Raw genomic sequence first — 22037 nt, forward strand, 5'->3', positions numbered from 1 at the left:
TAAACACTTAAAAACAGTATTTAATCCATAACTGTCTCGAAATGACTGAACATTCCGTTTCAAATGGATCTGCCACATGAGAAATGTACTACTAAGTAAGTAAAATAAACAATAGTTAAGGAGCTCGCGTAAGAGTGTATAAAATTAAAATTAAAATTGTGTATAGCTCTGAAGAAGATACATTGAAGGAAATAATCTCAAAAGTTTGGGAGCGAATGTTATTGAAAACAAATGAAAAATGCTTCTTGAACAATGTTCTAAATGCATAAGCCCATGGAGGCGCTACTACATCAGTAGATTCTGTTGGTATGCAATTTATGACGATAAACAAGAAGCAAATAATATTTTCTTGGAACAAATGTAAATGATTTTAATCTAGTACATCTAATAAAGATTTAATTTTTAACTGAATTTCTATTAGATTAATTTGATTAACATTTCACTAATTCTAACTTACCAATTTTAGGAATAGCAATGGTTTTCTTGAACTGCAGGTTTTCGAACACAATTTCCTTCAGAGCACTGTTACTGTTTGCAATAATCTGATACAATATATTCTGGAAATGGCGTCATAAGTCATCATCGGTAACTAGTATTAAAATGGGGTACTTACCGGGAGAAAACTAGCCGGCAGGATAATAGTTTTATTCAGTTGGTGACCCACGCATTCTCGGAAATCTTCGCTGTTCAACGTTACTTCGATGTCCGTTTTAGTTGACGAAGAATACAGCAAGTTCTCGAAACCTGTTCGCCATGCCTCCATATGATTCCAGTGGCAGATAGGAGTCAATGAAGGGGTGCCTCTACCGACAGGGCACTCGGTTTTTGGATAGATGTTGGATACGGCCATGTCCATTCCATTCAAGTACATCCTGAAACATTTTGTTCGCATTTGATGATTTAAGTATGGTGAGGCCTACTCAGAATTAAAAGGAATAATATCGGGAGTAACCTAGAGTACTATGTTGGGGCCGGTCTTTTACCTGATGTACCTGCAGGGTTGCAACATAGTAGAGTTGCTAATAATACTGGCGAAACTGCCATAATTGCTGTAGATAAAGACCATGAAAAAATAGTTATAAAATTGCAAACGCCAGTAAACAAAATTAACAATTGTGCCAAGCTATGTAGAATCAATTTGATTGAAAGTAAATCTGTCCACGTCTGATTGTATAGTATGATTTAGGAATAACATTTGATCACGAAGCTTCGCTGAAAGCTAAGTTCATGTACAGAAGAACTGGTAATATCCATATATAAAAGTCTGCAATGTCTATGTCTAAAAGAATTACCCTGACATCGCACTTAAGCTTAAGCTCATGAGGAGGCATGGCGTGCAGATATAGAGTTAAACATTTTTCGAACAAAGTATTGAGGAGTGCTGTTTACACTCTATTGTGCTTCAAAAACAATTTTACTTTTTTTTTAACCAGTAGTAAATTAATACTGCATAATGTTATTCAATGAACAAGTTCAAGAAGTACTGTTCAGATTATAATTTTGGTAATATCACTAAGATCTTATTTAAATTAAAAAAAAAAACATTTATTACCAACGCAATAAGACAATTATCTGATATAGACTAGTTTATGCAAAGGAATACTGTTCACAAGTATTGTAACCCTCTAAGCAAATGATATTAAACTTTAGAGTCACTAAATTGTTTAGTTTAATGTTAATAATGTAAATTTAATAATTTCAAATTCAATTTTTCACGATCTTACAACAATAAATAAAAATACATATGGAGCTATGAAAAAAAAATTTGTACAATATTAGAAGAAGAAAGAGGCAATAAAGAAACTAAAATGGAGTTCATAAATATTTTATGTTATCTCCTGTAGCTTCATCAACCATATAAAACTGGAAATATAAAACTAAAAATAACGAACTATACAGTTAACAGCCAAAGATTGTTTCTTATTTTCAGTGCTGAAATATTCACCTATATCACCCCTGAAATGTACTTTATACTTTTAAGTGTTGAAATCATTATAGATTGTTCAAAATACTGGACTGAATCAACATAACTGGATTGGAAACCTCTCGAGTTTTTAGTATATATACGATGAACTCGAAATAAAACATATTTCACACTCAAAAGTGCTCTTTCTATTATTTAATGGAAATAAAGCTCCAACTCCTAACTATACGTAGCTTGAAATAATTCACAAAGGAAAAATGGATACACTACAGATTGAAATTTCATTTTCACCACTAATCGTCTGTTAAAACAACAAGCACGAAGCCTGTTCAAACACAAACTATGAAGAAATTCACAGGAGGTAAGATGAATTATTCAATCTTAAAAGATACCCTAGCAGATCTTTATTCGTATTTATATCCTTGATTCCGAAATTGAACGAAATGAGCTCTACCATCATTAAATGGACAATTTCAACAAAGCAATGTTGCCGACACAACCAACAATAACAATAAATAGACATAAAATCATAATTTTGTCCCATAACTATGAACCAGAAGCCTAAAGAATTATTGACACTCAAAAGGAAATATTCTCCAGTCCGGCTTATGCATACATAAGCTGTAGACGCATAAATATTGTTCGGTAAATAGATCATTATTTTATCGACATGAAATAGAGAAAAAGATTATACAAAAATGATAACCGAAAACGTACATTGTGCCATTCTGAACTTGACTGATAGTTCATATACGACAATAAAATTCACTTACTTTCCTATCGACGTCAGCAAAAACTCCACACTTCTCTTGCTGCCTCTTTGTGTTAGGGGAATGTTAACACAAGACTTCAGGGAACGTTTCAAGATGGCTTGTAGAAGTCCGTGAGGTGCGATCTCGATCAAAATGGCGTCCTTTGGTATATGCTTCAGACCTTCCTCGAAATAAACCGAGCTCAACAAATTGTTCGTGTGATATTCCGCGGAAGAATATTGAGCAACGTCGGCTCCCCAGTTTTCTTCCAAGTTTGATGTCGAAACCCATTTAGATGAACGCTTTACGGGGTCAGGAATAACTTCCTGTAAATAGTTTAACAAGAAGGGGGCAGCTGGTTTAATATATCTACTATGATAGGCGATATTAGCCACGTTGACCAAGCGGGCGAAGACACCTTGTTGTTGTAAGGTGGCAACAAAAGTTTCCATGTCTTCTCGTGGACCAGATAAAGTACAGCTGTCGGGTCCATTATGACAAGCTACTTCGATAGACTCAGGAATCTTATCTTTGATCGCATTGTATCCAAGTCCTGCAATAAAATTACTGTAAATTATAATAACACGTATTTTTCTTTCAATTACCTATAGCTGCCATCATTCCCGGAATCAGTTCAGCGTCCAAGGAGGCCCGACCTCTAGAGTACGCGCATAAAATCATCTGCTCAGCTGATATACAGCCATCTGCATAAGCGCAACCTAATTCTCCCACTGAGTGGCCAATAATACCATCTGGTTCGATACCGATCACTTTTAGAACATCAGTAAGGGCAATCTTTAAAATACAAACAGAAATCGCTAATAATGCAGTAACACGCAATTTTTTATCACAAAAATATTTTAAATTAAACTGTTTGTTCTTATCATTAGATGCTTGCACGATATTAACCAAAATATGTTTCATCATTATCTGGCAACATCGCGGTACCGTGTAGAAAGAACGACGTTAGTTTGACAACGATAGAATCATCCATTTCTACATAATTTAGAAACCTTGTACTAGCCAAGCCATGATATATCGATCTAGACAAATAATAGTGAAATGGCGCAATTTCTGGTGAGTACGTTAAATGCAACAGAACATCCCATTCCAGTAGGAACAGTGGACAATAACTGTTTAGTAATTAACTACTTTTTGGTAGTTTTATGATTTTTTGGTAGTTTGCTACTAATAGTAAATAATAATATTTTGTATATTAATATACCTGCATTTCTTGAACGATATTTTTCAAGATTGTTAATGATAAATAATAAAATACTTTTGACTGTTTTTATGGCAATAATAGGTAATATTATCGACTACTCTCTCGATTTTTATAAAAATATTTCCGTTCAATAATAAATAAAGCATTTAATTTATTTAAAAAGCTCTAGTAGTTATTCTGCGATAATTTTTAATTGTCATGATTTTCTTCCTATGAGGTATATGTTTAATTTTTCTTTAATATTTATGGTTATTGTACATCTTTACCTGTCTACACTAAACAGCTCGATAATTTTAAATACGAAACTGTTATCATATATAGGGAAATGACAAAATCATCAAATTTAACATTTAAGTTAGGTTGTTCAAAACGATACTTCACATAGATATCCCCGATCAAAATTCATGCGAGCAACTAATGATACACTCACCTGCATTGCTGCTATCCCAACAAAAGAATTTAATATGTTGTCGAAGACTGTTTTGTCACTGCTTGATATAATCTCGAGTAGATTCACTCCTTTCGTTAGCAATATATCATGACATTTGTTAATAGCAGCCGCGAACACCGGTATTTCCATCAAATCGCTCACCATTCCATTCCATTGAGAACCCATTCCAGAATAGACGAACCAAACTGATCTTTTCGATCCCTGATGGTACTATGAACAAAATAATTATAAGAAACCTTGGAACTATTCACCTGTTAAGTTAATGTAAAGGTAAATACAGTTACAAAATTCAAATATGGATCAATATCAAAAATAAATATAACTCTGGATCAATAATACCCAATCACTAAAGAGTCCTGCCTTTCTTCTGACTAAAGCATTATTATCTAGGAGCTATAGAACCTCAACATTAGTGTATTTGGGCAAGTCCTTGATAACGTTGGATCCCACAGAATTTAAAAATCACAATCAACAAAGAAATACTTAAGAAATTCAATCAAAAATAAGCTGCAGTCGACTGTATGGGTGTTCAAAACTGGTCATATTGCAACAGCCTCTATAGGATCGTAGAACAATAAATTCTGATTGGTACACAACCATTTTTTTGCCAGAAGTCGTCGGTGAAATAAGTAAAACAAACAAGAGACGCCGGATTGTTTCTTAAACCCTCATGTCGAACTTTATAGAAAGCTTGAGCATCATCTAAACATGTAGGAAAACAAACTTTATTTTCTACTAGAGATTTTTCTATGACATTGGTGATTCTTTGAATCTAATCAATCCTGCAATATTGTGTAAGCTGCTTGTAAGATATTGTTAATATGTTGTTGGATAGTCAGGCAATATGAAAAAAGGCTTGTGCGTTGATAATAAACGTAAATAAAACTTATACTGAAGATTTGTTTGACGTTTGCATTAGAAACAAGTAAATAAAATTTTTATGTTTCTTATATCAGTATAAAATATTGATTTCATTTCGTTAGTTATATACAAGTATTATATCATATTCCTACCCCTGGGTTATTTTCGTTAAAAAAATTAACATCACTCCAATTAAAAAGACGTTTCGAAGTCATCATATCGCTCGTAATTTGTCTGAACACTATCTCATAAGAATTAGAGAAAGCGAAGATCATTTCGTTTAACTTTATAAAAATATAAGGTAGTACAATTCATTAAAGTGTGCCTGTATATATTCCGTCATTAAATATAAACCTAGAAAGTTCATGACACAGCTCTACGAAGCAATTAGAAACTATTAATTATCAAGTATAATTTACATTTAATATGCAACAAAATGAAGAAGATTCTATTTATATTATATAAACCTAATAAAGTACGCGATAAAACAAGTATAAATTCTGATAAAAAATTCTTTATGTTTCTATAGGATTCTATATTAAAATATGCTAACGTAAAAGGTTGTAATATTTTAGAACAGAATCTTCTTTATTCGTTTTTTTTTTGTAATAAAGCTACGATTTTCGTATATAAAATATTATGAATATTTGGAACATTTCTTAACGGTTTACGGATATATCGAGAGAGTTCAATGAAGATTACGAATCAAATAGAGAAAAATTTATGATTTTGATGGCATCTGCTGCAAGGCAGATTCAAGGCTTAATTGTTATTATGAACAAATCATTAAATATTATCAAATTAAAGAAATTATGACTTTGTTTTAATTTAATTGTATTTAATAAGTCTCCGGTCTAGTTTATTTATTATTATATATTATATTTATTCAATATCTTAAAAATATATAAGCTTTAACAATGTAAAAATGTCTTAAGCTTAAGCTAATTACAAACAATTTAAAACGAGCTATAAAATACTAAATCAATAAAATGCAAATAAAATACAATCAACAAAATCTTTTCCTGAAAGCTTATAAAGTACATGAGATATTCTTTTAATAGTGTTATATTTCTGGAATTATGTGTTTCTCATATCAGGTAAATAAAAGATTAAATCATAATATAAGATTTAAAGAGCATACCTGTAGCTTTTAGTAGTTATTATGAAGTTAAAGCAAGAAAAACGTGTTTTTATTGTAAAAATAAAAATATAAGGTTACGAATCAATTGAGATTTTTGGTCATATAATTGGTTAGGATCAAATTAATGTTTTTTTTTAATTTTCTCGATCATCCTTCATGTTTTCTTTAATTGATGACCTTTTTTCTGGTAAAGCCACAATACCATCACTGTGAAGCTTCTGAAAGCTTTACACCATTAAGAACGCAAAACCAGTAAAGGCAAGTGAATTCAATTATTTGAACAGTATCTATCTCGTTTTTCATAGAAATCTGGATCGGTAATTTGTTCTAGCTGGTTAAACTACTAGCCGAAATCGTCAAAATCTTCGTATTCTCCAGATTTAGTCCCATGTAATATTTTCCTGTTTCCAAGAATGACAAAAAATCAAAAGAGAGGTCAAGGCAATGACTTAATTATGTTAAAGAGTGGCAAATTATTATTGACGAATCGATTCTAAAAATACTATGAACTAAATTTTAACAAAAATCCGTTTGTCCTATAGGCCACTTAGTTTCTCTGATCCTAGTCAACCAAATAACAAAATAAATCATGATCTGACACCAATAGTCTATCATTTCAATCCAAGAAAAATTATAAATATCTTCTTCCCATAGTACTGGCTACATTTTTCTAGTCTATTGTTGGGTTCTACCTTTTCTTCATTACCTCTTTATTTGAATTATGTCATAGAAATTGGTAAGTTTCAGAACCTCACAATCAAAATGACTCTTCTTTCTTCTTCTTAATTCTTGTTTCTGTTTTTATTACACAAAAAAACTCTTCAATTCATCATTTTTCTTCCTTGCAAATGCTTCTCAAACCATGCAAGTGTCTTTCAATAATTGATTAATATATAGATATGTTTCGGCAGCGTAATTATTCAAACAAAACAATAGAATCAACCGTATATCGAAAATAAAATATTACAGTTCAATTTAAAAGTGTAAAGCAGCAAGAATGGCAAATAAAACGAGATATAAGAATTATTTTTAATTTAAATACGCAATAACAGAAAACACTTACTTCAAATTCCTCCTTTGGCTCCACTGAACCAACCAAAGTATATCCCCTATACAAATGTCCTAAAATCGGTTTCTCAAAAAGTTCTTGCATCAACTGAAAATATTCTTGCTCGTTGTCATATGATTTCACCTGAAAATATTCATATTGTTTTATTGGATTTTATCTGAAAGCAGTGCATGTTACTTTTTCGAGAATGTTCTTAATACCTTCCTCAGTTCTAGTCGATGCTATCACCAATCTAGGAATCTTGACGGTGATATCGGCTTTCACCTTGGGATTAGCTTTTAAAATTATATGCGAATAATAAGATGTTAGCCCTAGAGCATTGACAGCAGCATATTTCGGTTCCCATTTTCTAAAATTACGTTATACACTATAATTAAATGTCATTCCAAGTCGTTCAATAAATCTTGTCGTATTGTACGAGAAAAATTTTTAAACATTTTAATAGGAAGGTAACTATTTATATTTCGGGAATTTGCAACACTGTTGTCATGTGAGTCCATCTGACGATTCCAACGTAAAGTTTGACATTTTTGACGATATACATACTCAGAATATTTTGTCACACGGATACTATTTGTTTATTTTATCTTTAGTTGAAAGTTGTGCCAGAAAACATAGATGCTATGTAATTAAACAAGACCATCATGTTACCTATTGTGAGATCGAGGCATCGCTAAGCATTAGTTCCACCAGCAAATATGCGATTGTACATGAACACTTAAATGTGCGAAAGTTGTATTCGCATTGGATCCCACACAATTTGACAATCACTCAAAAAAGGCTCGTGTCGATTCCTATTCCCGAAATATAAATACTGACCCTCGTAGTAGTTCAGTTCTTCAGGTATGTTGTGATAATGCGGTTTTAGCTATATGAAAGTGTGGAGGAAATGTATCCAGGATGGAGATGTAGTCTATCAACTTTCAACATAATAGTGGATGTAATTATACAAAAATTATTTAAAAATATATGATGGTGTTCAACAAACAAATAATTCTTCATAAAACTCAAAGAACAATTCTTAATATTCTTGATAAATTTACAGTACAGCAGGTGACGTAAAGATTTAAAAGCCTACGTTTATTATATCTCCATATTATTTGACCAACAAAAGGGATTTATAAAGTTTCGATGTTCTATAATGAGTAGGGCCGCAAAGAACGTGTTGTATACAACTTTAGTATAACGAAATATTATTCTATCACCAGTACAAATGTTCTAAAAGCTTTGATTGAAGATAGTGATAGTGATAATTATTTTTGAACTGCACTAATATTCGTAACCAATATGATAGATAAGTTCAAAACTTCTGGTTATCCGGCGAGCCTCCTTCTGGTACAGTGCATTTCTGAAAACTATTTTTTCCTGACGACCTAAACAAGAATAAAAGGCAAATAGAAAGGTCTCACTAAGACATAAAAAAGATAAAAAACCTAAAAAGATAAAGCCAAGAACGATGGATATGATCAATGATCCCCATCAGAAGTCAGACTCTCAGGTGATGTCAGTCATTACAGAGGAAAAATAATCCAATCCATAAAATAATCCAAAATACTATTGAAGAAATTCTACAAAAAGGGGCAAAGGAAATAGGAGAAAATAAGCACCTAATATTTGCATTTAAGTAGTTTAATATATGTTTATTTTTTTATACTTTCTGTGGATGATGAAAACTCGCGACTCAACAACTCACTGAGAGTGGCCATTGAAATGATCATTATTTAAAAAAATGGTACAATACATATTAATCAAAATACATTCCACCATTTTCTACATTTTTCTCTAATTACGACAACAAGACGGTACATTTTTCAACATTTAGAAAACGTGTGCCAGCCAAGACATGCTGGATCGTGTGAACAAGGGAGCTGCAACAGCTTCAACACAACAACTATCCTTCATAACTCTTGGAATGTGTGGCCCAAGGTTGTCAAAATAGAGAATACTATTTTGCAACCATATATTGGTCAATCTGTCAATCTGTTGAAATGGTTTCCTTCAGGTTTATATCCTAGAAAATACTACACCTTACTGATTACATCATATGCCAAGCCAGATTTTATAGCAATGAGCACAAAAAATTATCCTTTTTTGCCTAACGAGCAATGACATCGCGATTCGAACTAGTATATTCCAGGTTTACGTCAAATTAATTGTCTTTCAACTTTGTTAGGCCCTCCTGACCGTTCTTTCTCGTCAACATTAAAATCATCACATTTATACTCGTCCAAAATCAGCCACAAGAAACCTCCAGCTTTATCTTAACAAAGTCGAATTGTGATTGAAAACGTGGCGTATCAAAACATATGAGAGAAATCTACCCATGCACCATTTATCCTTTGTAGAAGAATTTGTCCCTCAGTAAAATTGAATAATCATGAACTTCTGCAAGCAGACAAATTAAAATATCTGAGAATGTATTTTGATCGATGCTTGACATAGAAAAACATATAGTGACAAAACGCAAACAACTTGGGCTTAAACTAAACCTAATGTATTGGCTGATAGGGCGTAAATCTTAATTATCTTTAGATAACAAAGTTTTGCTGTGTAAGTATATACCTAGGCCCATCTGTACCTATGGTATTGAACTGTGGGGTACAACTAGCAGATAACTCGCAGACCGCAACTAGCGAGTCACAGTTGATATTAACATAATATGGACGTTTCCAACAAAGTGATTCAACATGATATCCCTTTAGGACCCATAACGATTCGAGCGTGATTCGAACTTTTACTGCGAAGTACTCTGAAAAACTATTAGTGCATCCCATTGCAATCCAAACAGGTAAAAGTGCGCGATGACAGTGTACGAGCAAACGATATATACGAACTGATTAATAGACACATAGAGTGAGATTTAATAATTTCTAGAATAAGTTAGCTTTTTAGTTAGCCCTAACCCTCAAAAAATGCGTATATAAATTTAACACCTGTTGGATCATTAGTTTGTAAATTACACCATTTAGAAATGATTTTTAATGACCGTAAATTGAAACTCAATGAAATAGCAGACACTCTAAAAATATCAACTGAACGTGTACATCACATCATTCACGAATATTTGGGTACAATAAAGGTGTATATAAAGTGGGTGCTGCGAGAGCTCACTTTTGACCAAAAACAACGACGAGTTGATGATTTGGAGCGGTGCTTGATGATCAAGCGTAATAAACCCGATTTTTTGCGTCGATATGTGACAATGGATGAAACATGGTTCCATCATTTCACCTCGAAGTCCAATCGACAGTCGTCCGAGTGGACTGTACACGATGAACCCGCTCCAAAGCCGAGGAAACCGCAACAATCTACTGGCAAGGTTATGGCGTCTGTATTTTGGGATGCGCATGGAATAATTTTCATTGACTACCTTGCAAAAGAAAGGACCATCAACAGCGACTATTACATAGCGTTATTGGACCGTTCAAAGGACGAGATTGCCGAAAAACGGCCGCATCCATGAATTGGACTTCGAATTGCTACCTCATCCCCCGAATTTTCCAGATCCAGCCCCCAGCCACTATTTCCTATTCTCAGATCTCAAAAAAAAAGCTCGCTGGGAAGAAATTTTCGTCTAATGAAGAGGTGATCGCCGAAACTGAGGCCTATTTTGAAGCAAAGGAAAAGGTCGCTATAATCAGTGTATAAAAAAAAACTAATTTTGCCAAAAAATTTGTTTTACTATGGTAGGCCGGGAACCTTTTAATTGACCTGTTATATCACCATTGTTAGTTTCATAGAACAATATATTCAAATCCACGTCTTTAAATGTTCGTCGTCAAATGCCCAAAACGCCCCTTGCCTTTGGTATCAAAATCACACTTTTAAAACGTTGAAACCAATATTAACATGTTGAAATCGATGGTCACCATGACCTTCATACAACATTCGATGACTTTCAGCCTCCTTTTTCTTCAAATTTTAATTAAATTGGAATTACTCGATACAAATTCAGACGTGTTCAACGTACAGAAAAATGTTCCTGTTTGCACTTCAACGAAATGGCATATACTTAAAATAGGAGCATGTCAATGAGGCTTGAACATGAACCCGGTTGCATGCGCTTTAATACACTGTCGCACCATCTGTTGTGAATTCCTTAAATTTAATTTGTGGGTCGGTATTAATAAATACCTACCTATTCTCCGAAACTATTTCCAGTCGACCTTCCGCCAAGCCCTTAATGTTAGGATTAGGCGTCTTAAAATGCAAATTCCCGGGGATGACGTTCCGCTCCATGGCCACCAGGACTTTCGCTATGCCGAACAGCGCCGCCGAAGCCTCGCTATTGCCGGCGTTTGACTTCACCGACCCAACAAGGAGCGGCTCCTTCCGATGTTTGCTGTAAACTTGATCGATGGCATCCAGCTCCTTCTCGTCCACTTCCTATTAATGATATATTGACCGAGTAAATAGAGACGCTTTACGAGCTTTAAAATCTCGTACTTTCAAGCCGCAGCCGTAAGTCTCCAGGAACTGGATTTCGTCCGGTTTCACGGGCGATTTTTCATAGAAATCGTTCAGGAAATTGACCATATTCGGGACCGTCACGTTCAGGATGTTCCCTTCTCCGGTTCCGTCAAAGATGGCGCCTACGTTGACGATTGACGCGTATGATCGCTTTGCCTCCGACGCCTTCTGGATGTAGAATACAACGACACCGTCTGCTCTCGCGTAACCATTTGCTGAAAATAAACGAATATTACAGTTCTATAACACGAAACGATGAAATTTAATTAGTAAAAAGTCTGTTGATTTGTTTTTATGACCAATCCGCTATATACAGATGACGAATATGATATACAGTATATTCAAAGTTTTTTTATACATACGTCATCAAGATGTTTAATGTATTGCCTGCCGCAATTTGTAAATTCGTTTCAGAATCAGACAATATTTTCCTTCTCATTTTATTTTAGCTAAAAAGAGACATAAAATTGTCGAACGTCAAACCGAACTAGCCTGTCAAAGTCGTCCGGTTGTCAAACCTACGCAAAATTATTCAAAATATTAGTCATAATTACTACAGTTTAAAACCCGACAAACTTTATTTTAGCGTTATTTTTTTAAAAATGCCGAAAACAATAGATAGTCAGGGTCACAAACTGATTGCGTCTTTAATAAGTTATTTCTGAAAGGAATGAGATAATGGAGGTGCCCTTTTGCCCGTAAATTCCGTTAGAAAGGTTGACGATATTAAATATTATTAGTTGCTGCGATTTTATTGAAAGTGTTTTTAGCGTGTTGCTACTGCGCTGAACATTAGTGTGGGTACTGTGACTAACATCGCTTACAAAATGAAGAACAACATGTTGGATTCAACCAAGAAAACCCGTCTACATACGAAGTGGGTGACGAATCTTGGCCATCTTGAGATTAACTCTAATCGTCCGGTTGTCAAACCTACGCGAAATTATTCAAAATAATAGTCATAATTACTAGAGAGACGGTCGGATCTGTTTTCTAATAGATAAGAACCCTCAATGTCGCTCGGTATCGCAGTTTAACAATTCGCCTCTTCTTTGCGTTAAATAAAATAATATTTTCAAGTAAATTAATAGTTTTAATTTTCTAAACACTTTTTTTTCTAATCATTCGATTTACAAGCATAATTTTTATTGAATTTAAGTGAAAATTAAATTTAAATGACAATTACTATTTTGGTTTTTAATTTAAAGTTGTTTTAAACAAAAATTGTTGTTTGGTTTGTCCTAAAGTTTATTTTATGGTTTTCAACTTCAACAAAGAAAATACCTTTTTTTGGTATAAAGTTTGCTTTTGTAATATATAGTTATAGTAATAACACTAAATCATAATGGGGTTTAGACGTTCACACTGCGCTTATAGATGGCACTAGAGTGATAAACAACGATTAGGTATTTTGTACACAAGTTTTTATGTATCGCCAAAGTGTAAATGTGATGCTGATGCACTTTGTTATATATGTGGGCAATTTATTAAAGTTCGAGACGTAAAATACGAATTAAATACTTCTCAAGTTCTCTGTGAAGCCCACGAAGCATATTTTAACTGTCCTGTTCAGAATCAAGACAAGACATGGGCTCCACATGTTGCTGGTAATAATTGTAAAAAAATTTTTTGTGTCAGGAACGAAAACGTAAAGTTTGAGCCAATTGTTGAAGCAGAGAAAGTGTTAATGCCGCCTCTGCACATTAAGTTAGGGTTGAAACAATTTGTTCAAAAACTGGATCATTCAAACCTCAGAAGCGTTTGAATACTTTTTTGAATTTTTTCCCGAAATTATCAGAAGCAAAGGTTAAGGCTGGGGTTTTTGTTGGTCCGCAAATCAGATCGATTTTCGCCGATAAAAAATTTCCAACGCTGATAAATCGTACTCAAAAAGCGAGTTGGAACAGTTTCAAAACAGTCGTCTCTGGATTATTAGGAAATAACAAAGCGAAAACTACAAAAAGCTAATTGAAAATAGGCTAAAAAAAAGGCTGCAAGATGTTGTTAAAAATTCATATGTCACGTGCTCATTTAGGAAAACTCAAAAACAACATGGAAACGTATTCGGAAAAGCAAGGAGAACGTTTTTACCAGGACATTATGAGCTTCGAACAACGTTATCGAGGCCAATACAATGAAAACATCATGGGAGACTATATTTGGGGTTTATTAAGAGATAGTACCTATGAACATAAAACAAAAAGTAAAAGCGTGCACTTTTAAATTGTTTTCTACTTTTGGTAAGTTATTTTGATAGTAAAACTTAATAAAAATAATTCAAATGTTCATTAAAATTGTTTCATTTTCAATTAAAAATTAACACTACAGATTTTGAAGAATATTGTTCAAGTGGTTTCCTAAATAAAAAAGCAAACTTTTTCATGCCATATATATTTTTTTCGTCTAATTACGGCCTAAAGAATTGGAACTTAATGGCAATGCATTTGACTGATGGTCTTGGTCTGAAAATTCACAACGAAAAACAAAATAACACATAAATCATACCTTCGGCATCAAATGCTCTTGTAGCGCCATCTGGAGCCAACAGTCCCATGTCGTTGTAAATCCACTGGATCTCGCTATTTAAGGAAACATTCGCGGTACCAACTATGGCTGCTTCGATTTGTCCAGTCTTGATGGCTTCATAAGCCAGACGAATCAGTTCGATTCCTCCAATCCAACTAGAGTTATACGAAACACTAGGTCCTAAATTATGAGAACGGTTTTAAAAGGTTCAAAAGGCGTTTCATAAGAGCAAGTGACAATTTCTTTTTACAGGGATATTTTTTTTCAAGAAACTACTGAAACCGAAGAAATGTAATGGTAATTAAATAACAACGCTTGCATATTTGGTTATAATTCCGTTTTAGATATTTTTAATTATCTTATAAAAGATGTTCTAGTAAAATTATTGTTTTTAATTTATTTTTTACATTGTTAATAGTCGTCGGCGACTGACCTATAATCTGTTTTTAGAATAACTGAAATCTAGGTATATATAGTCTAGGATGATCCATCGGCCCTATCTTAGTCTTTGGTGTAATAATTTTTATGTATGTCTTGATGTCTTTCTATTAAGACATATGTCCCCTTGTAATCCTCCTGGTTTCCTGAGTGAGAGTCTATATATGAAGATATCGTTGTAAGCGTAAGTAATTAGTCCTATAGATATATCGGTGCACCAACAATACTAATCAAAACTTTATTCTAGAAGGCTTGTGTTTATATTAGTTTTCGCAGGACATCCCCATTACTACATTCTGTATGTCCATATAGGTTTCAATACTTGCTTGCATAACAATAACTTATTATCTACTGATAATTGTGATTTTCTTCCAATTAACCAAAATATTTAACTCCAGTTCCTTCCAGCGAAGTTTTGCATCAAAATTTATTCCGAGATACTTCACATTATTGCTATATCGAACGATAGTATTATTTAATGCTATTGGTGCTTATGCGGTCTGATTATATGTAAACGACACATGTACAGATTTACTTTCGTTAATTTTTATTTTCCAAGTTTGGGTAAAATTATTTATATTGTCGCTTGACTATTTTTGTGTCGCTTCTTCCCTATTGTCTTCACCAGCAAAACAACAAAACAGTTCTTTGTGGTACACCTGATTTAGCTTCTTTTATTGTAGAAAGGCTTCCTTTTTGATTCCAAACATTCTAACTATAATTTAACATTGCAATAGCCCAGTGTGTTGTTTCAGCAACATTTTCTACAGCTTTTGAACAATGTCAGGTATGATCTTATCGAAGGCTTGTGCTATATTTAAGAATATAGCTGAACATACTTTTTTACCTGCATAGGCATTTCCAAGTACGAATGTTACTAACATATGAAAAATATTGTAGTGCAAAAACACAATGACATTTAATATACAATGACAGTAGCATGTAGATTATATTTAAAATGTTTTATATTATTTCCTTAGATAAAACTACGAAGGGTTGAGGTATGTGATGCTGATTGCCCAACAGAGCTCACTTAGGGTCAAACACTAGGTCTCACAATAGGTCAAAATTTTACATTTTTACGGAAACAATCAAACTTTAGTGAAAATATTACAGGAACTTTTTGTAATATTTTATATTTATACATAATTTTCTATAAATAACAATAGATTGAATCTTACCGTGTAAATTAAGCCAATAAGATATTCTATTGGACATCATGGCTCTGGAATGTCCAATAATACCAAATCCGGACACAATAGATTCCATAAATAAATTGTCACTCTCTCCGATGCAAGATCCCATATAAACACCAATTCTTCTACCTCTTACTTCTGATGGGTTAACGCCTATAATAACAGTATTTTAATATTTTAATATTAACTTAAATTTTCCAGTATGTCCAATGAAATAAAATACATTTCTGTGCAAGAATATTATAATTATATAGGTTGGGGTTGTAGTAATTTCGGTTCTCCTAATACAACGTGGAGCAAAAGTCCCGCTACCATTTTGAGTGCCTATAACTTTAAGTTTTGTTGTGTTTGACTTTTTGTTTTATGAACGCGATTCGCTATGTAATTTTCGGCTTTTTTAAGGCATTTTTCATGACACCGTGCAACATCTGAGGCTGAATTTCTTCAATCTCGTGACTAATATAGTCTTTAAGATGTTGAATCGTTTGGGGCTTATTCACATAAACTTGATTTTAAAAAACACCATAAGAAAAAGGCTGGTGCTGTTAAATCCGGAGATCTGGCTGGCCAAGCTAAATCGTTATTTCGCGAAATTGGTCTTCGTGCAAATATATCATTCAATAATTGAATTGTGGAACGAGCGGTGTGTATTATGGCCCCATCTTGTTGAAACCACATGTCCTCTAGTCCTTGCTCTTCCATTTCAGGCACAAGAAAGTTTCGAATTATATATTGGTGCCGTTCATCAGTAACAGTAACTGCAACACCTTAGGATGCAACGATGTTTCATGAATTAATTGAGGATTTCCAAAACCGACTGTTTTGTTTATTGACGTGGCCACTGAGTAGAAAATGGCCTTCATCGTTCATTATCAGTTTAGACGAAAAATCTTCAATTTCGCCAGACAGCCTTAGGATTGTATTACTGTACTCAACTCGTTGATCAGGATGTTTTTGGACTAATTGAATTTTGTACGGGAACATTTACAAAAAAGATATAAATATTTGCCTTAAACTGCGTGCAGAAATGTGTATCTGGGAACCACTTCTCTGAATTGATGTTTATGGAGACTCTATAACGCTATCGCACACCAGAGCCACCTTTTCAGCGTTACGAGAGGTCCGTTGTCTTCCAGAACGAGGCCTGTCTGCTGTCGTACTATACTGTCGAAATAATGCAAAGATTATTTTCAATAAATATTGTCAGTATTTCTGCTCATTCTCGTTGTGTATATTATGATAGAATTTGAACGTCTACACAACACAGTGGTTAATGTAAAACTGATCTAAACGTCATATAACCAAGATGGCGCGTGTTAGATGCCTTTAAACTCGCCTATTTTTAGTAACACTTACTCATGTAACACTTTTGAAAGATGAACATTATCGGTAAGCACTCAATCTAGTAAAGAGTTATTTCGTTTTGAAAATGAAGATTCTTGAATATCATTGCCACATTTTGCTTTTTGGCTCAGAAAAACCTTTATAGTGATAAGCATGATTGTAGCATACTTTATTTTCTTACTACTAACTGATCAAATTGTTAAAATATTAAGTGTAATAATTATTAAAAAGGGAACAAAATTGTAATAATAATTCAATTTAAAAATCGTACCAATAATCGATAGAAAATACACAAAAATCAAAATTGCAAAAGCGCTCAAGATAACAATATGAAATATATTTTCCACTAGTTATTTCTAATCTAAAAAGGAGTTTATTCAAAAATTATTTAATGCTAAATTATTTTCATCAAACGAAAATGTAACAATGTAACGATCAGCAAATTGGAGAACTATGGAAATCGGACACATTATAATTGAATCAGCTATTAAATAAAAGTCTTACCTGCGTCAATAAGAGCTTCAAAAGTCCTTTCCAAAGCCAACCGATGCATGGGATCCATATAAGTGCATTGATACCGATGTATGCCAAAGAAGGAATTATCAAAATGTACCTTGCGAATGACACCAAATTTATTAACAATACCTTTAGCACCTGAAAATTAATATCATTATGTATATCATCATCACATCAACCAAACGACTTAATTGAATTTAATGAAAAACACAAAATATCAATCAGAATTCAGTAAAACTCATCATATCGAAATAGTTAACTCTTTATATGAGCTTGAGTGTCTACAATTGACATCGAAAATTCCTGCTATTTTAAATCTCAGCCGGATTCATTTAGAGCAAATGCAGAAGTTCAGGTGCTTGGGATCAGTAATACAAGAAATAAAAGTGGTTTCTAACGCTGAAATAATAAATAAAGCTGCAGGAGCATTCGCTTCCCTATGTCTCTAATATCTCTCTAAATAGTACGTGAGGAAGAAAGAAAATTTCACCAATCAAGACTAAAATCTGTTTCGAATGCATATCTTGCCAATCCTTCTGTATGGCTCCAAGACTTGGAAACTATTGTAGCTTGTTATCTATAAACTGTAAACATTTAAGCAAATTCTACATGTTCATCTTCAAGATCGAATTGTAAATGTAGTCAGTCAGATGCAGTAATTCGTTCACAGCTGAAGAACAAATTCAGTGGCGCAGATTACAATGATTTGGACATGTCTGTCGAATGAAAAGTAAACGAATACCTCCCGGATTTTTGTGTCGAATTCAACTTTTTGGGTGAGGAACTCACCTAAACAAGCTAATCGCCAACTGGGACGAGATTTAGTGAAGAATATTCCTAGGTCACCCTCCTAGCACAAAATTATATGTAAATTTGAGACAATAACATATACCACTACCGATAAAAGTTGCCTACAAAAATTAATGCTTTTAAAACAAGATATAATGAAAAAATTATTAATTACTAGACGTTACAAATTAATTTTACAGCATTGTAAGGCCAACATGCTCAATTGTTGCTCAATTTATCAAAAAATACTCACTGTTTCAACGCAATTTGTGACCCGGGAAAATAATTATGACTTGAAACAATATTTAATATCGTATTGTATCAAATGTCTAGTGAGGTCAGGTTATAATGGAAGTATAGATACCAGGACGTAGATTCCGAAACAAAGCTTGTTACAAGAATAGTGATTAGAACCATAACACTCAAGAAGGCGTTGAATATTCGACCCATTTTAAAAGTTCTTGACCCACCTGTTTTATCCCCGTGAGTGTGTCTTTCCCTGTTCGAAATTAAGAAGGAATCGGGATGCAAAAAACGGTTTCTTGAACCAAACGTCCAAACAGCTTCGGCGATAAAACACGATGAATTCATAGTGACGAACAGAATTAAGAATAGAAAGAAACACACACCGTGCTAAGCCCCAGCATGTCGACCAGCTCGCGAATAAGCGCGTTTTCAGAAGAACTTGAGCTGAGTTGTTGTTTGAGGAATGATTGAGATATGAAGTGCTTGATTTCCGGAGTGTCAGTTTCCCTATGCATTTTATTTCTGACAAACCAGCGTTTAAGATTCTCCTGAGGAGGTTATTTTGGAAAACCTGAAGCCGTTTCACCTGGTTGGGTATAATAAACTTGAAGTAGATATTAGATCCGTATGGGTGTACCGACCGAATTCACATCTTGTAAAATAAGCATTTAATGGAGATCGGAAATCTGCTAGAAGAGCAGATCAGAGAAGATAGCATGTTTGCTATCCCTGAGTCTTTCTGGATTGCAACCGAACCGCGTGTCGTAATTGGGTACAGAAGGAAACAGATTTAATTAAAGAACAGAAACAGAATTTGTCAAAGAATAGAAACAGAATAGTCAAACAGTCAAAATCAAGGAACAATCAACAAGTCAAGAAAACAGGAGATTTTTATCTGACAACAAGCTACATCAAAAAGAACTGTAGAGTTCTTATCAGCCACTTCATATTCATATATACATATATATATATATATATATATATATATATATATATATATATATATATATATATATTTGTCTTTTCCTTGATATACGTTTTAGTTATTTTAGATTTCCCTTTTTACCAACAAGGATTTATCTGGACTGGACCTACGATTTCACGTGGGCTCCCAACCCATGGTCCTCGGCATTAAGCCTACCGACTGGCCAGTGACCAACTTAGAGACCATACTAGAAGAATTCGGTCTTTTCCAGGTTACTGGCGTGACTCGGATAGTTATTCCTTGTCAGATTTTCCACTGTTGCCTATAAAGACATTTGCAGTTACAATCACAAACATAAACTACATCCATTCCCCAGCAGGATTCGTACCCAGGACTGTCGCAATAGGAAGTCTGCCCTATGTCCTTGACCACGGCGTCAACCAAGTCGACCCTTTATATACTTGTTATAGCGTTAATCGTTTAAATAAATAAACTCGTCTTTGCACATTAATTCCTCAAAGAAGAGGGAAAACAAAATGTATTTTTTTATTATATTGTTTCCTCTCCTTAACACTGAACACTCACCAAAGAGAAATTGTCAGAATAACCAACTAAGTAAATATAAAGCTTATATATAAATCCAGCTATAAATATTTCCTCTATTGTTAATTTAAAACAGGATAAAACCTGCGAATACATTACCTTCTTTCCATCTGTTTTCGATCATATTTTTATTTTCGATCAAATTGTCGCCAAATTCCTCTATATTTATTGATTGGGGAAAATAGCCTCCGATACCGGATATTACCACGTCCTCCTTAACCAGCTCCATGTCCTTCGAAACCATCCTGCAAAGATATCGAAACCTAACAGCGGAATATAAGCGATAACTGATTATGGCGATAAGCGCCGATATAATGAGACGTTCTAGAAGCCGAAAAATACATTTATATTAATTGAATTTACTTAAAAAATAAATCAGATGCGCGTATCGAAGGCTCGAATTGAAAGGTCACACATAATACGGTTCATGCAATTTAAAATTTCAAAATGTTCTAGAACGGACAAGTACCTAAAAAAACAAGCCATTGTGCGAAGAAAGCTATTCGAAAATATGCAAAAATAAAGTGCAAATGCGGTTTTATTTTATACAATTATTCAAAATTATCCGTATTTTGCTGAAGTAAATCACTCTAATCCATTCAAATACAGCAATCCTGCATTATCCGCGGGGGTTGCGTTCCGATAAGATAGCAGCGGTTGGTGAAACTGTGGTTGATGAGGGAAGCATATAACACGTCAGTTGACAAGTTTCCGGCCTACCATAGTAAAAACACATTTTGTTGACAAAATTAGTTTTTTTATTCAACATAATTCCCTTCAAGGATGATACATTGATTATAGCGACCCTCCAACTTTTCGATAACATTTTTGTAGTACGATTTGTCCTTTGCTTCAAAATAGGCCTCAGGTTCGACGATCACCTCTTCATTCGACGAAAATTTCTTCGAGAATTCTTTTGAGATCTGAGAATAGGAAATAGTCGCTGGGAGCAAATTTGGAGAATACGGTCGATGAGCATTCGAAGCCCAATTCATGGATTTTTACCATCGTTTCCATTGACTTGTGACACGGTACATTGTCTTGGTGAAGCAGCACTTTCTTTTTCTTCAAATGCGGCGATTTTTCGGCGATTTCGTCCTTCAAACGGTCCAATAACACTATGCAATTGTCGCTGTTGATGGTCCTTCCATTTTCAAGGTAGTCAATGGAAATTATTCCATGCGCATCCCAAAATACAGACGCTATAACTTTGCCAGCCGACTGTTGCCTTTTCCCACGCTTTGGAGCGGGTTCATCGTGTGCATTCCACTCAGATGACTGTTGATTGGACTTCGGAGTGAAATTATGGAGCCATATTTCATCCATTGTCACATATCGACGCGAAAGCTCTGGTTTATTACGCTTCATCGTTTTCAAACACTGTTCCGAATCATCAACTCGTCATTGTTTTTGGTCAAAAGTGAGCTCGCACGGCACCCACTTTACAGAGAGCTTTCTCATACCCAAATATTCGTACATATGATGTACACATTCATTTGATATCTTTATGGTGTCTGCTATTTCATTCAATTTCAATTTACGATCATTCAAAATCATTTTG

General features: G+C 33.9%; 1 protein-coding gene across 1 annotated transcript in view; it reads right to left on the reverse strand.

Moving 5' to 3' along the window:
- The window catches only part of LOC143191627 (fatty acid synthase), a 52818-nt gene extending 32030 nt beyond the window's left edge, over positions 1-20788 (reverse strand). Inside the window, exons 1-13 of the mRNA XM_076396879.1 lie at positions 20576-20788; positions 17902-18051; positions 16039-16206; positions 14399-14599; positions 11870-12108; positions 11562-11809; positions 7601-7772; positions 7418-7546; positions 4332-4562; positions 3282-3471; positions 2698-3229; positions 614-872; positions 458-557 (exon numbers count right to left, since the gene is read on the reverse strand). Coding sequence (XP_076252994.1) covers positions 458-557; positions 614-872; positions 2698-3229; positions 3282-3471; positions 4332-4562; positions 7418-7546; positions 7601-7772; positions 11562-11809; positions 11870-12108; positions 14399-14599; positions 16039-16206; positions 17902-18051; positions 20576-20720 — 2764 coding nt within the window. The 5' untranslated portion in view covers positions 20721-20788. The remainder of the gene's footprint in view (positions 1-457; positions 558-613; positions 873-2697; positions 3230-3281; positions 3472-4331; positions 4563-7417; positions 7547-7600; positions 7773-11561; positions 11810-11869; positions 12109-14398; positions 14600-16038; positions 16207-17901; positions 18052-20575) is intronic.
- Between the last annotated feature and the right edge of the window lie 1249 nt (positions 20789-22037).

Source organism: Rhynchophorus ferrugineus, unplaced genomic scaffold, assembly GCF_030347505.1.
Source record: "Rhynchophorus ferrugineus isolate W39M unplaced genomic scaffold, kcgeb_rfMv2 rfM2, whole genome shotgun sequence".
NCBI lineage: Eukaryota > Metazoa > Arthropoda > Insecta > Coleoptera > Curculionidae > Rhynchophorus > Rhynchophorus ferrugineus.